We start from the raw sequence: 15105 nt of genomic DNA on the forward strand, positions 1-15105 counted from the left end.
AGCTCAACTCCCAGTCCTATTGTCAGTTTTTGGAAGACACCTTCTTCAAGCAGTGGTACAGGAAGAAGTCAGCATCCTTCAAGAAAAACATGATTTTCATGCAGGACAATGCTCCATCACACGCATCCAAGTACTCCACAGCATGGCTGGCCAGAAAGGGTCTAAAGGAAGAAAGATTAATGACGTGGGCTCCTTGTTCACCTGATCTGAACCCCATAGAAAACCTGTGGTCCCTCATCAAATGTGAGATCTACAAGGAGGGGAAACAGTACACATCTCTGAACAGTGTCTGGGAGGCTGTGGTTGCTGCTGCACGCAATGTTGATCGCAAACAGATCAAAACACTGACCGAATCCATGGATGGCAGGCTTTTGAGTGTCCTTGTAAAGAAAGGCGGCTATATTAGTCACTGATTTTTTTTGTTGTTGTTTTTGAATGCCAGCAATGTATATTAGTGAATGTTGAGTTGTTATATTGGTTTCCCTGGTGAAAATAAATGAGTGAAATGGGTATATGTTTGTTTTTTGTTAAGTTGTCTAATAATTATGCACAGTTATAGTCACCTGCACACACAGATATCCTCCTAAGATAGCTAAAACTAAGAAAGCCCTACTCCAACTTCCAAAAATACTCAGCTTTGATATTTATGAGTCTTTTGGGTTCATCAAGAACATAGTTGTTTTTCAATAATAAAACTAATCCTCAAAAATACAACTTGCCTAATAATTCTGCACTCCCTGTATAGCATAATTTCAAATAATAATCATAAGCAGTTTTGGCAGTGTGATGTCACTGGGATCCATTTAACAAAAGAATTCTCTGGATTATTCTTTTGTTAAAGGCTCACAGTGACATCACACTGCCAAATACGCTCATCATTATTATTCGAAATTATGCTACATTTACGAGACGAGACGAATGTGTTTATAAGTACATAACCTTTCTGCAAACTTAAATGTATGAATTAAGTTTTCTTTTCCTTTAAATATGTTTTAATCTTAATCTAGTCCATTTAATAAAGTGCCAAAATTTAAACTTTATAATATGCAGTTGCCTTATTTTTCTTTTCAGTGTATCTTAGTTATACATATATTATGGTAATTGCATCAGAAACATCCTAAATCATTACAGTTATAGTAATACAGCAACTTATTTTACGGTGGCAGTTCTGAGGTTCAGATCCCTTTGTGATCAACAGGAGGTCATGATGATCGATTCTCTTCATTGGATTGCATAAGATGGAGCAAACCACTGTTCATATTTTCAGGCACATTTTTGTTACAACGCTACTTGATCAGAGATAATTAAGGGATCCCCGTAGATTTTCAATCCATCATAGACCTCAGTAATCTATAACAAAACAGTTTAACTTGCATGTTGAACTTTTTTTTTTTTTTTTTTTTTAAAAGATATTTTTTTGGGCTTTTTGCACCTTTATTGGATAGGACAGTGTAGAGACAGGAAATGAGCGGGAGAGAGACGGGAAGGGATCGGGAAATGACCTCGGGCCGGAATCGAACCCGGGTCGCCCGCATTCATGGTATGGCGCCTTAACCACCTGAGCCACGACGCCCCCATTGCATGTTGAACTTTAAGGTGAAATTTCAAATGTGTTTACATTAATACTATTTAGGTCAGAAATCAGTGAAACGCTGGTAAAATCTATCCTATAATCATGGATCTAAAACCTCTCAGAGACGCTGAAAATGCACCTGAGAGCATCGATTTTCAATAAATTCCCCGGGGGGAAGATGCCCCCCCCTCTGCACCCTAGTTTTGCTTCGCGCCTTTGGCGCTCAATTGTCTGTGTATTATCAGGCCAGAATTTAGGGCTGTAATTTGTTTCTGGGGAAAACACTGTAGGAGTTGGGGAGAATGTACTGAAGGCATTACTTGTATGGGGTCCCGAAGACAGCAAAGCGGGCGTAACGTTAGTGTTTGCATTTGCAGTAGATACCGGTGCCGCAAACATCCGAATGGGGACAGTTGTTGTCTGACTGTCGGCATAGCGCTTGTGCTTCTCCCCTTTCATATGTGCGTCAAGGGCTCTACAGCCCATTGTCCCCAATTTAATGCTTTTTTAAAAAATTTTTTTAACCAAGTCTGTACCGCGCTTCGTACTCCGTCGTTTTTTGTAACCAGCTGCTATTGTACCGTATTTTCTGGACTATAGAGCGCACCTGTATATAAGCCGCATCCGCTCTATTTTTAAAAAAAAAATAAAAAAAAGATATACAAGCCGCACCGGGCTATAAGCCGCAGATATCTATGTTGAAAAATTAGATATTTACTGCATGTACAGAACCATTTTGTACTGTAAATGTACATGTATGTACCTGAACAGATTCTTTCCGAACAGTGCCTTTTAACACAGCAGCAACTTTGCTGATTAAAACGGAACAGAACCAAGAGAAAATAACCGGTATTTATTTACCTTCATTTCTCCTGTGTTTGAAACCACATGTCACTTTAATCATTTTCGCTGGATTTGAAAATAATTACCAGTTAGTAATTTGTCGTGCATGTTCTATCTGCTAAAGATCTGTTAATTCTTCTTTGCATTTATTTTTCGTCTATCTTATTTTTGATTCTACTTCCGGTTAGAGCGCCCCTAGCGGTGGAAGAAAAATCCACAGAATAGCCGCACCTTTGTATAAGCCGCATGGTTCAAAACCTAGGAAAAAAGTAGCGGCTTATAGTCCAGAAAATACGGTAACCCTCCCAGAGGGTCAGGCTGGGTTCCCACACCTCCACTGCTCTCAGCCTGAACACCAGCTCACCACAGGGTTGTGTACTTAAGCCCACTCCTTTACACTCTCTACACGTATGACTGTGTCTCCACCCACCTCAGCAACAAGATTGTAAAAGTTCGCAGATGACACGACCGTGGCCGGACTCATCTCGGGCGAGGAGGGTGAGCTGGCATACAGGGATGAGGTGGAGCGGCTGTCAGAGTGGTGCAAAGTCCACAATCTGCTCCTCAATACCACCAAAACAAAGGAGCTGGTTATTGACTTTAGGAAAAACAAAGCCGACATCCAGCCACTCATCATCAACGGGGCCTGTGTGGAGAGGGTCCCGGTGTTCAGGTTTCTCGGCATTGAGCTGGAGAACTACCTAACCTGGAGTGCCAACACCAAGGAGCTGCTGAAGAAGGCGCAGCAGAGACTGTACTTTCTGAGAATCCTCACAAAGAACTGTCTCCCCCAAAATCTGCTCCGGGCCTTCTATCACTGCTCCATAGAGAGTGTGCTCACGTACGGACCGCGTGTTTGGTACAGCAGCTGCACATCCTCAGAGAAGGCGGCGCTCCACAGGGTTGTTAGGGCAGCAGAGAAAACAATAGGCTGCCCCCTCCCCACCCTGGAACAGATTTACACCTCCAGATGCCGCAGGAAAGCAATGGACATTTCAAAAGACTCTTCACACCCCGGTCATTGTCTCTTCCAGCTTTTGCCATCAGGCAAGAGATACAGAGCAATGAAAAGCAGGACAAACCACCTAAAAACAGTTTTTATCCCAAAGCAATCATAGCTTTAAACTCAAATGTGCAATAGAACTATTCTTGGCCAATGTGCAATTTGTGCAAAATATATCTGCATGTGTGTGTGTGTGTATATATTTTATCATCAGTGTAATCTGTGTACATACAGAACCAAAACAATTCTGTTCATACTATTTTCAGTGCAATCCGTATACATATAGAACCATACAATTGATTTCTGTTTATATTCTGTTTATACCATTTTACCAGTGCAACTCTGTATACTTTACTATTTATTTTTATACTTTATTTGTTTTCCCTTTTTTTTCCTTCCCCCCCTTTTTTCTTTCTACAACTCATTATGAGTCAACAGCACCTTCAATTTCATTGTACCTTTGGAAAAGTGACAGACAATAAAGACTGAAAAACAGTCTTTATGAGCAGTGATAGAAGGCCCGGAGCAGATTTTGGGGGAGACAGTTCTTTGTGAGGATTCTCAGAAAGTACACTCTAGCATGAAAAACAGTCTCTCCAGACATTGATAACTTTCTTTCATTCCACCCAGATGAAATTTAATGCCACTCTTCGAAAATTACCGAAATTTAATACGTTTTAAGACCTTAAAAACTGTACATTTTATTTCAGACTTTTGAATACTTTTTAAAGGATCTGTGGAGACCCTGAGCTTATGAAATCTTTCTCCTACAGTAGCCAGTACTCTTCTAAATGAAGAAATATATAAATACATAAGAGTAATTAGAAAAAATATGATTTATGGAACAATAGATAGATGAGCATTGATACATGAATCCATGGGTTTAGAAGCTCAGGTGACAATTCCATATTTCAGTGCAAAATCGCGAGCTTAAACTTGGTCTACACAGACTGTGCACTGAACCCATGCGAGCTCTCTCAGCCTGCTGGCGGATCCGCACGTGACGTCACGAATCTGGCTCCAGACTCCCTTGGGATTTTTCCAGACATGTTTTATTTTATTTTTTTTCTGCTGTAGACAGATGGCCTTGTGCAAAATTACCCTTCTGGATGAGTGTGTAAAGGGACATACTTTCATTTAAAAAAAACACACTAAATTGGTCCAGGATATGCACTTTAAGGCCTCGTGGTATTCATCACACATGAATTGAATATTCTCAGTGCCAGGATTGTGTTTATTGTGATGCCTGCAGGCACTTTGGCCTTCCAAACACCGAATCAGTTTTCACTTCTGATAGGGGCGATAAAAACTGGAAATAGGCAACGTTCAAAGATGGAGGCTTTGCGTCCCATGCCAAGTCTGAAGCACAAACAAATGTTATGTTAGCCTGGAAAAATTTTGAGATGGAGGCCCACACACAAAACAAGACATATTTGATGACTAAATTGTCACAAGAGCAAACACAACAGATACAGGAAAACTGTGATTCTATTAAAAGTGTAGCTGAAGTTTTACTGTTAACTGCAACACCAAACACAGCACAAAGGGGTCACAGAGAGAGACAGTGGATTCAGGCAACAAGGGAAACTTCCTCACTATATTAGAGGGTCTTAGTAACCACAACACAGCTGCGAAAAAGAAACTGAAAGCTGTTCATGCTAAATATACAAGCCACCAAATCCAAAATGAAATGTTGGACACATTTGCAGAAATGGTGCGTTCCACCATCATCAGTGAGGTCAAGGAAAGTCAAGTCTTTGCTCTGATGGCAGACGAAACCAAAGATGTAAAAAAGAACAAATTTCTCTTCTTCTTGGGTATTACTACAGGGGAGCTGTAAAAGAGCGCTTTTTGCATTTTAAAGCTGCAGAGCATCTTAATGCTTCAGGGTTGGCGAACAAAATAATACACAACCTTGAAAAATACGGGCTGGAATATCGGGACAATTTGGTCAGACAAGCTTACGATGGAGCATCCGTCACGAGCGGCAAGAACTCTGGAGTTCAGGCTCGTGTTCAGAAAGTGGCAAAGCAGGTCTTTTATGTACATTGTAACGCCCACTGCCTTAATCTAGTTCTTGTGGACACGGTTAAAGCTATCCCAGAAGGAGAGCGCTTCTCTTCTATTGTGCAAAGACTGTACACATTCACGTCTGGGTCCTATGTTCACACCAAATGGCTCAATACGCAGAAAGAAATGTACAATGGGGCGCCAAGGGAGCTACAAAAGTTAAGTGACACACGGTGGGCCTGTCAACATAAGTCTTGTCAAACAATTCTTGATAGACTGCCTGCAATTATCAGCGTTTTAGAAGAAACAGTGGAAGAAAAGAATGGTGATGGGTCAGTTGATGCAAGAGGCCTGCTTGCCCAAATGGACCTCCAGTTTGTAGGGCGTCTAGTTGTAATGACTGGGCTTTTTGGGGAGGCAAGATGCCTCTCGGATGCCTTGCAGTCTCCTAATCTGGATTTAGGTTTAGCTGTTGATTTCATTCAAGCTCTTGTACAGAGTCTTCAAGGCTGCAGGGCTGAAACATACTTTGAAGAGCTGTGGAAAGAAGTTCTCCATACAGCTGAACAGTGCAACATCGAGACTGATCCTGCACCCAAAAGAGAGAAAATACTGAGCAAAAGGCTTGATGGACATGCGGTCATGAGTCAGCTAGGTGGGCGTCCTGAGCAAAAGGACAGTTTTCGCACAGGGTTATTTTACCCAGTCCTTGACCATATGCTCAGTGAGATCAACACACTGTTTTCTCAACCCAACTGTCAAGTGATGAGGGGCGTTCCAGCACCAAATCCCACAAACGCTACATTTTGTGATGAAGCAGCTCTGCTACCCTTTACATCCATCTATGGAAGCAATACTGAAGACATGAGACACGAGTTACATCAGCTAAAAAGAATCCTGGAGAGGAAAAGCCACACAGGCCAAGAAAAACCATCTAGAATAGTTGAAATGACCAAATTCATTGAGCCCCACCATGAGGTGTTTCATGAGGTCTTTAGATTGTGTAAAATAGCAGTCACCATCCCTGTGAGTGCAGCTGCCTGTGAAAGGAGCTTTTCAGTGCTGAAGCTGATTAAAACTGACTGAAGATCAACTATGGATGATGAAAGACTGAGCAACCTGGGTGTTGTGAGTGCGGAGTCCGAACGAGCCAAGTCCCCTGACATGGAGGAATTTGTAAATAGGTTTGCTTTAAGTCACAGCAACCGGAGGATACGACTTCTGTCAGTTTGTCTGACACGAGTGTCTTCTGTAAAACTCAGTTTGGCTTCAGCAACACAAGAATACAAGTTTGTTTGACAGGAGTGTGTTCTGCAATACTGCGATTTGTAAATATCATTTGTAAATCAGTTTGCTTTGAATCACAGCAACACAAGAATTAAACTTTTGCAGAAGTGCCTTCTGTTATATATCTATAAGTACCTTCTCTTATTTATTATATATCAGTACATTTTTTAATTGTGTGAGCTTCATCATCAATTAAAAAGGCACAATTTTCACAACTGTTTAAGGTTTTTTTTTTTAAATCAGCTTAGTAATACATTAAAAATCTTATTATGCAGGTCTTCATGATGTAATTCTACATGGCAGTCACTGCCTGCCCAGATTAATGAGGGAGTGACCAGGAAACACCACGAGACCTACAGCGACTTGCCACACAGAAAAACAACAACAAGAAGAGATCAGTTTATGTGCCACCCCTGTGTGAACAACGATCTCATTCTGGCCACCCCTAGAAAAACTGTCTGGCTCCGCCACTGACGAGTGGGGAGTTAAACTCTCACGGGTACCAGAGGACCCGCCCCCCACTGTAACCCTAACTGTATAGGCGAGAGGCCGAGGGCTATAGAAGCGGAGATCGGCGCCGCCCAATGCACCTTAAGGGCCTGGTTCGTACTGGGACGGGAGACTGCCTGGGAAGACCAGGTCCTGACACGGGAAGGACTCGGACTTTGATTCTAATTAACAGTGTAATTAATAATGATAATACTGAGTGTTATATTTATTTCTCTCATCTGTTGTGTGGGATATTAAACCATCAGCAGCTGAAGCTGAACAGAGAACAGCAGAGCGACCATGAACTTTAATCCGAGAGAGAGAGAGAGAGAGAGAGAGAGAGACTGAATCTCAGATGGGTCTCTACTAGACTTATAGTGCACTACACAGGGACAATAAACTCGTTTCTCCGGCGTCTACAGCGTGCATTTATAAAACACTATAGATTTATATTATTGTCGAATCAAGGAACTAAAAGTCTGAATCACGGTGAAAAACAAGCACCATCATGAATTCAACAAAGATCGGCTAATGCCAAACTTAAAGCGTTCATTCTGAGGAGAATAAACATTCCTGTCTTTTCTAAACCACATTACTGACTGATAATTTATTACCAATTAAAAAATTCCTGAATTATAAACCTGACAGTGTAAAATATTTACATCTCGGGTTCATCAGGTTCGACAGATTTAGGGAGTCAAATTTTTTTTTTAAAGATTTTTTTTGGGCTTTTTTCACCTTTATTGGATAGGACAGTGCAGAGACAGGACAGGAAATGAGTGGGAGAGAGAGATGGGGAGGGATCGGGAAATGACCTCGGGTTGGAATCGAACCCGGGTCCCCGGATTTATGGTATGGCGCAGAAAATGTACATCAGAGTGACATGAAGACAGAGAGCCAGATGTGCTGAGCTTTTTCACTTATCATGAAATTAGTAATAATTTATATCTGCTCGTGGCTATATTTATTACTGTATTAGATTATTTGAATAATTCAAAAATCAGCAGAAAGACGGTTACTATGGTCGGCTCCATTTAAATTTTTTTTTTATTTAAAAGCCTATTTTTCCTTCAATTCTATAGCATTAATGTCTCATTTTAGTTTTCAAATTTTATATTCCCGAGATCATTTCCACCATGTCACTGCTGCTCACACAGAGGGCAGTTAGTTTGAGTCTCAGGTGCAGTTTGTGGGATTCGTTACAGTGTTGGAGTAAATTTCACAGTGAGTTCAGACACATCGCAGTCGGATCAAGTCCCATTTTGTGCTGCAGCTTCTCACATACGTCCATCTGACCCAAAGACTCTGTGACAAATCATCAGTGTGCAGTGAACAGAAACAATCTTCCTCCTCAGGACACTGATGATGAAGCTAAAACCTCTGCTTCAGTCTCACTATTAGAGAATGGGTCTTACTGAGGAGCAGGTCATGTGACTCTCAGAGAGATGATCTTACCCCAGTATCTCCAGTTTACAGTGAGGATTCTCCAGTACAGCAGAGAGACGCTTCACTCCTGAGTCTCCCAGATTATTACCGGACAGATCCAGTTCTCTCAGGTGTGAGGGGTTTGATCTCAGAGCTGAACTCAGAGCAGCACAGCCTTCATCTGAGACACCACAATCAAACAACCTGCAGAGACACAATGAGACACACTTCATCAACAGATTTAATACTGACTTTAAAGATGATGTGTGATGATGGACTGTCTCCCTTCTCTTGTCCAATCACAAGATATTATTAACTCTGACCAATTATTAAAGCTATTTTTGATTATTCTTGACATCGAGTCTACAAGAGGTGTAAAGGTTTTACTGGTTTAAGGAAAAAAAAGAAAAAAGAAACCTGACTCATCTGTGTTTAACAGGGTTTTCATTAGTCACCGATTGCCGATCGAAATCATCAGGTGTAATGACGTCTGAATCGGTTGTTTTTCGGCCAAATGCAATTTTCCCGTAATTGTTCAAACTTTCTCGTTGGACTTTCTTGATAAGGAACGCTGTTACTTGCGCGCCATTTGGTTGCTGAGGCTGTGTACATGTGACTAGATAAAAGGTGGGAACCGATTGGCTAATCCTTCTTATATCGTCCAATCATTTAGCGCGTATTAAATTATAGCATGTCACGTGGTTCCCACATGGTAAGATGGCGACCCTATCCTGTATGGTATAGCATGATGGCGACCGTGAAAAAATGAAAGCGAACGCTGTTTGATTTCAGCTTCGCAGAAAAAAAAAAAAAAAACCCTGGTAAGTCTTGCAGAAAATGCCCAGCAGTGTTCTCCACAGGTGCTTTTAAAGTGGCGCACCGCCATGTTATAATTCTGGCTCACCACCCTTCCCTTGGCCAACCCCCCCGTAACTTCATCAGTATTCACCAAATATATTGCCAAGTATTCGCTTTATCATAAATTTGAAACTATTTAACATGCAGAAGACCATTAAACGAATGCATACGGGGCGACCTGAAGTGGCCAAAATAACGAGCCAGCAGCTAAATAACTCTGCGGGTGTTTGTAGCGTTATTGTGCAATGGGTACGCTTATCTATGGTCTTTTCTGACTATACACCGTTACAGTAATCATAGAACAGCGCGCGCACACACACACACACACTAGTTAAGTTCAGGTCTTTTATTTTACGTATCGGTGATTGTGGAGGCGAGAGCTGCATTTTCCCGTTGCTTCAGTGTTTGTTCACTGCAGGACTTCTGGGCTCCTGGGTCAAAACCCGAACTACGGAGGCCGGGTGGCTTTGTAGTGCCAGTCTCGGGCACGCGCACCAGCTCGTGCATGGATTGGAGTGTTTCACCCAATTAACATTAATTATGTGTATTGTAAAAAATATATGCATTTATTGTAATTGGGTATTTTGTTTATGCATGGAAGTTCATTTATTTTTCTCACACAGAAAAAAATATAATTAATTCAGGGATGCGCAACAGGCACATCAGTCTCAACTGAAATGGCAAATGAGTCTCACATTGACAATAAAGATGATATGTACAGTAAGAATGCGTTAATTTTCTGTAAAATGATTTTAACAATGATTTAGCATTTCCTATCCATTTATTGGCCAGTTTCACTGTCAAAAAAGCCCAAAGTCCATCAGCTTCAGAGGGATTTTGTCCCCCTGGCCCCCCACTGGGGCCCCGCCCCCTCCTTTTATTTTTGAAAAGTGGAGAACCCTGCCCATTTTACATTTTAAAAAAAGTTTTTGCTATTTTGCATGTTTGTCGTTATACATTCGATTTCTTTATTCTGCAAGCGTTGGTGTTGTTCTGATTTCTCAAATCTTGATTGGGTTTTGTGGCATACGAACTGTAATCGCCACGAGACCCAGGAATGACTTGAATTTCTATTTCAGATGGACCATGGAGAGCTAACGACTGGCTGTTAGAAATTGCAAAATTCGTTTTCGGCTCTGGGCTCCGCCCCCCTGGTCCTCCCACCAGGGCAACATTTCATGTGTTTTCCATACTAATGAAAACCCTGCTTTAACTGTATTTTTATCCCCACGTATCAAATTCTCAGTGTGTTTAATTAGTGCTTTAATGCAGAAGTGATGAGTTTAATGAGGAATATATTTGTTCTGCATGTTGTACTGTTACAGTCAAATTCAACTGAAAATCAATAATGTACACAAAGAGATGATCTTACCTCAGGGTCTCCACTTTACAGTGAGGATTCTCCAGTCCAGTGCAGAGACGCTTCACTCCTGAGTCTTCTAGTTTATTCCCAAACAGATGCAGTTTCCTCCCAGTCAGATGCAGTTCTCTCAGATTGGAGGTTTCTGAGTTGAGCGCTGAGACCAGAGCTTTAGCGCTGCTCCCTCCAATTCCATCACAACTGATACTGAAGGAAATAAAATAAAACATAAACTCACCCAAATGATCAAAGTCAGGTTGAGATGAAGCAGGCAGAGTTAGAGGCAGAGTCATATTTATCTGAACAGCTCAGACATTGGATTTGTTCTCTAATTAGTGAGCGACTGAAATGATCACCAGCCCCGTGCTGAAGGGGTTTTATGGAGCGACTCATGATGAGCTCGTTGGATAACAGTGTGTGTGTGTTGCCAGGTGCTCCTTATTTGTTCCTGGTGCCAGTGATTTACAGACTGGACATGTTCTTCCCCTTACACTGTGTGTGTTGTGTCTCCCTGTCTGACTTTCCCTGTGTGTGGGGGGTAAAGACCTCTCCCAGAAAAGGACACTGAAGTTTGAGACAGAGCTTTTTGTTTCAGAGACAAATAAACACACCAAAGAGCGACAGCATGAAAAAGAATAAAAGCTGTGAGAAGGTCAACACAACAAAAAAGTTACAATTTATAAAAGCTGTCAGGACATTACAACAACAGAATAATTAGCGCAGAATAAATTTATATTAGGCCAAACAAAAAATAAAAAATAATAAATTGTGTTTTCTGTCACAGGGGCGGCACGGTGGTGTAGTGGTGAGCACCGTCACCTCACAGCAAGAAGGTTGTGGGTTCGAGCCCAGTGGCTGACGGGGCCCTTTCTGTGTGGAGTTTGCATGTTCTCCCCGTGTCCATGTAGGTTTTCCTCCGGGTGCTCCGGTTTCCCCCACAGTCCAAAGACATGCAGGTTCGGATAACTGGTGGCTCTAAATTGACCGTAGGTGTGAATGTGAGCGTGAATGGTTGTGTGTCTCTGTGTGTCGCCCTGCGATGATCTGGCGACTTGTCCAGGGTGAACCCCGCCTCTCGCCCATAGTCAGCTGGGATAGACTCCACCCCGCCCGCGACCCTGCACAGGATAAGCGGTTACGGATAATGGATGGATGGATAATGGAATGGTTTTCTGTCACAACCTCAAAAAATTCAGGGTACGATGGTCAGATTTTTTTTCCTTTTCTTTCAGAACCGTATTAAATTGGTACGTACAAACAATTTGGTGACTAAATATCAAACTGAGTTATGATGGACATTTATAATTATATGCATGATTTCATGAAAATAAAATTAATACTTTTTGAGGTGTTTTTCTTCTTTGTTCATACACCACCGCCCAATGTTTAATCCCACAAACGCAACATCAACACTTCATAATGTTCTGCTTTATCAGTTCCACAATGAATGCATGAGCATGAAGATGTGTTGATAGCAGTAGCTGTCGTAAGACAGATTGGAGTTGACAGATTGTGGGCTGTCGTAAAGTTGTTGTTGTAACTTAAGCATGCGCGAGTAAAGCGACACTGACTGTTAACTGATCGTACGAGCGTCTTATTTAACTATTAAAATAACAATACAGAAGTGAGAGAGGATTCACATTCAGTGACCCTGAGAAAATAATCACATCCAATACATTTTAAACACGTTTTAATGTCAGTTTCGGGTCTCGTTTTAAAATGACATGGAAGAGATTCAGTTTAATATCCATTAAAATAACGATTTGTCACATCCGTCCCCCAGCCACGAACTATCACTGGTGCCCACGTGCAGTCGCACTCTCAACGAGCAGCGCGTGACTCAAGGACCAATTACAGACTGAACTAGGGCTGAACGATCTATCGTTTTCGACCGAAAATCGTGATCTCAGCAGTGTTTCCCGCAGAAAATTGCTTAGTCAAGGTGGTGAGTCTTCGGTGGGCATCACGCGCGGCACGGATAGTGGTCCGGGGGGGGGGGGGATTGTCGGGCCGTAACGCGTCACACGTTGCACAGATAGTCCGGGGGGGGTAGTAGTACTACAATAATAACAAAGCTGTGTAGAACTGTAAAATAGGTATTTATTGAAATTAAATGTCACAACTACTTACAAAAACTGAGGTAAAATGGTTTCCTGGCCAATAAAAGTGCTCTTACTTATATTAGCACATGAACATTATATAGCATTAGGCTATATAATTATATTATTATATTATCTTACTTATATTAGTACATGAAAATTAAATTTCACTGTAACAGTGCAAATGCACCGTTTAGATGAGCAGTTACAAATACAACTTACCTTCTTATTCCACCGACGATAATGGCAACGTCTCGACTTTCCCGCTGAACCGTTGAATTTAAAATTAAAATGTTTGTAAATATGGCCTCGAGGACATATGGCGTAGTAATATTTCCAACCACTAGGTGCCGCAGTTTAGTCTAGCTGTCAGTCCCTGCGCTGAAATGCATTACCACTTCGTTTTTTTTTTTTGGACGCATTTTTTTTTTCTTGGAACCTTGCTAGGGCGGGCGGTCGAGTTACCCAGGGCGGCCGCCTTGCCTGGAAAGTGCTGGGGGAAACACTGCTCAGACAACATGATTTTGGGATCGTCAAAGCCGCGGTTTTTCTCAGTGCTCCTAAACTGACCCATGTTTTGTTTCGTCAATAAATTGTCCTCATTTTTTACACTACAGACAAAAAATTACGTTCAGGAAAGCCTTGTGGCACTCAGTGTGAAAATTTTGTGAATATCTCCTTCCGTTTTTGTGTAAATCCCCGTTGTTTGGAGGGAGCGCTGTGAGGAGAAACTGCGCTTTCTCGGTCTCTGTGTCTGAGCGCGCGGGTGGGGGAGGGGCTGCTCGCTCTCTCTCTCACACACAGGAGGGAGGGGCCCTGCAATAGCGACTGCTACAGCCACTGCATCACTCTTATTTCCCACAGGGGAATTGTTGGCTCTAGTTATAATTTATAATGCTTATGTACATTCTTTTACAAAAGTGCAATATTTTGATGCTGCTGAGCCATTGATCAACCTTTTTTTATGTCTAATATGTTGTAGATGGGAAAAGTAAAAGAAGCAAAAGTTTACTTAAGAAAGATGGCTCTCTTTTTATTTTAAGTTATTATAACTTGTTCCTCAGGCACTCAGTGTTAATAAACAGGCCTACATTTGAAATCTGTTGACCTCAGTTTTCATTCTTGCATTAGCTTTATGGAATTCATTGTATTAATTAATTGCACTGAAACTTGATTTAAAGAAAAAAAATCGTGGTTGAAATCGAAATCGCAATATCTGCCAGAAAAATCGCAATTCAATTATTTCTTAAAATCGTTCAGCCCTAGACTGAACACAAACAGACTTTGTGAAGTAACCGCTCAGTGCACTCATGTCTGACCTTCTCGAGCGTTTCTTTGTGTTATTACTCCGGTTTTTGTCTCGGCCTCGACTCGCCTGTCTGTAGATCACATGACCTTTGCTCGTCTTCCGATTTTGATTCTTCCCAATGTTTTGGAATTGTATACCTGCTTATTGTTTTTAGAATAAACACACTCTTCCAGCGATGACATCCGTCTACCATCACTTACACGACAGTTTTACTGAATCAATGTTCAAACCTTTCCAGCAGATCTTCAAGTGGGATGTCTGCACTGACCTGAGCACCTTTTTCAGTGGCGCTATAATTGCAGGCGGACACGAATGCTGATGTGTGATTTTGACTGGGATTGTGTGTGGAGGGATGAATATAGGATATTTTTATATTGGCTGTGACTGGTTTTCATGCATGTGAAGTGAACGTTAAATATCGCATGTGTTTGCGTTACGTTTGTCACCATTTTGTCACCAATTGGTTTCCCACGAGAATCACGTTGAATTCCCGCGTGTTATCACTGTCGTCACGTGGTACATCAAATATGGCTGCACCCGTAGCTGCGATTGTTTCTGAGCAGCGGTAAATGTTTTCCATCATTTGAAATGCTTGATACTTTAAAAAAAAAAAAAAAAGACTGTTGTATTTTTCCAACACTTCAGAAATGTTCAGGGTTGGACGGGCGACCGGAAACAAACTCTTTTTGATCGACCTTGTGATGTTTTAAAAATAAATCAGAATGGTGCTTCTAATAAGCGCTCTGTGAAAGGCTGTTTTCACCATCTGAATAAAACCTTTTATTAGACAGACACGAGTGTTTTACTGGGAAACACGCCACTCGTATTTTCATATGAAACACATCCTGG

At 41.6% G+C, this 15105-nt stretch overlaps 1 protein-coding gene across 1 annotated transcript in view; it reads right to left on the reverse strand.

Moving 5' to 3' along the window:
* The window catches only part of LOC132882168 (NACHT, LRR and PYD domains-containing protein 12-like), a 547173-nt gene that overhangs the window by 77036 nt on the left and 455032 nt on the right, over window positions 1-15105 (reverse strand). The window contains exons 15-16 of the mRNA XM_060915438.1: window positions 10861-11055; window positions 8661-8834 (exon numbers count right to left, since the gene is read on the reverse strand). Of these exons, the coding sequence (XP_060771421.1) occupies window positions 8661-8834; window positions 10861-11055 (369 nt within the window). The remainder of the gene's footprint in view (window positions 1-8660; window positions 8835-10860; window positions 11056-15105) is intronic.

Source organism: Neoarius graeffei, chromosome 2 (genome assembly GCF_027579695.1).
Source record: "Neoarius graeffei isolate fNeoGra1 chromosome 2, fNeoGra1.pri, whole genome shotgun sequence".
NCBI lineage: Eukaryota > Metazoa > Chordata > Actinopteri > Siluriformes > Ariidae > Neoarius > Neoarius graeffei.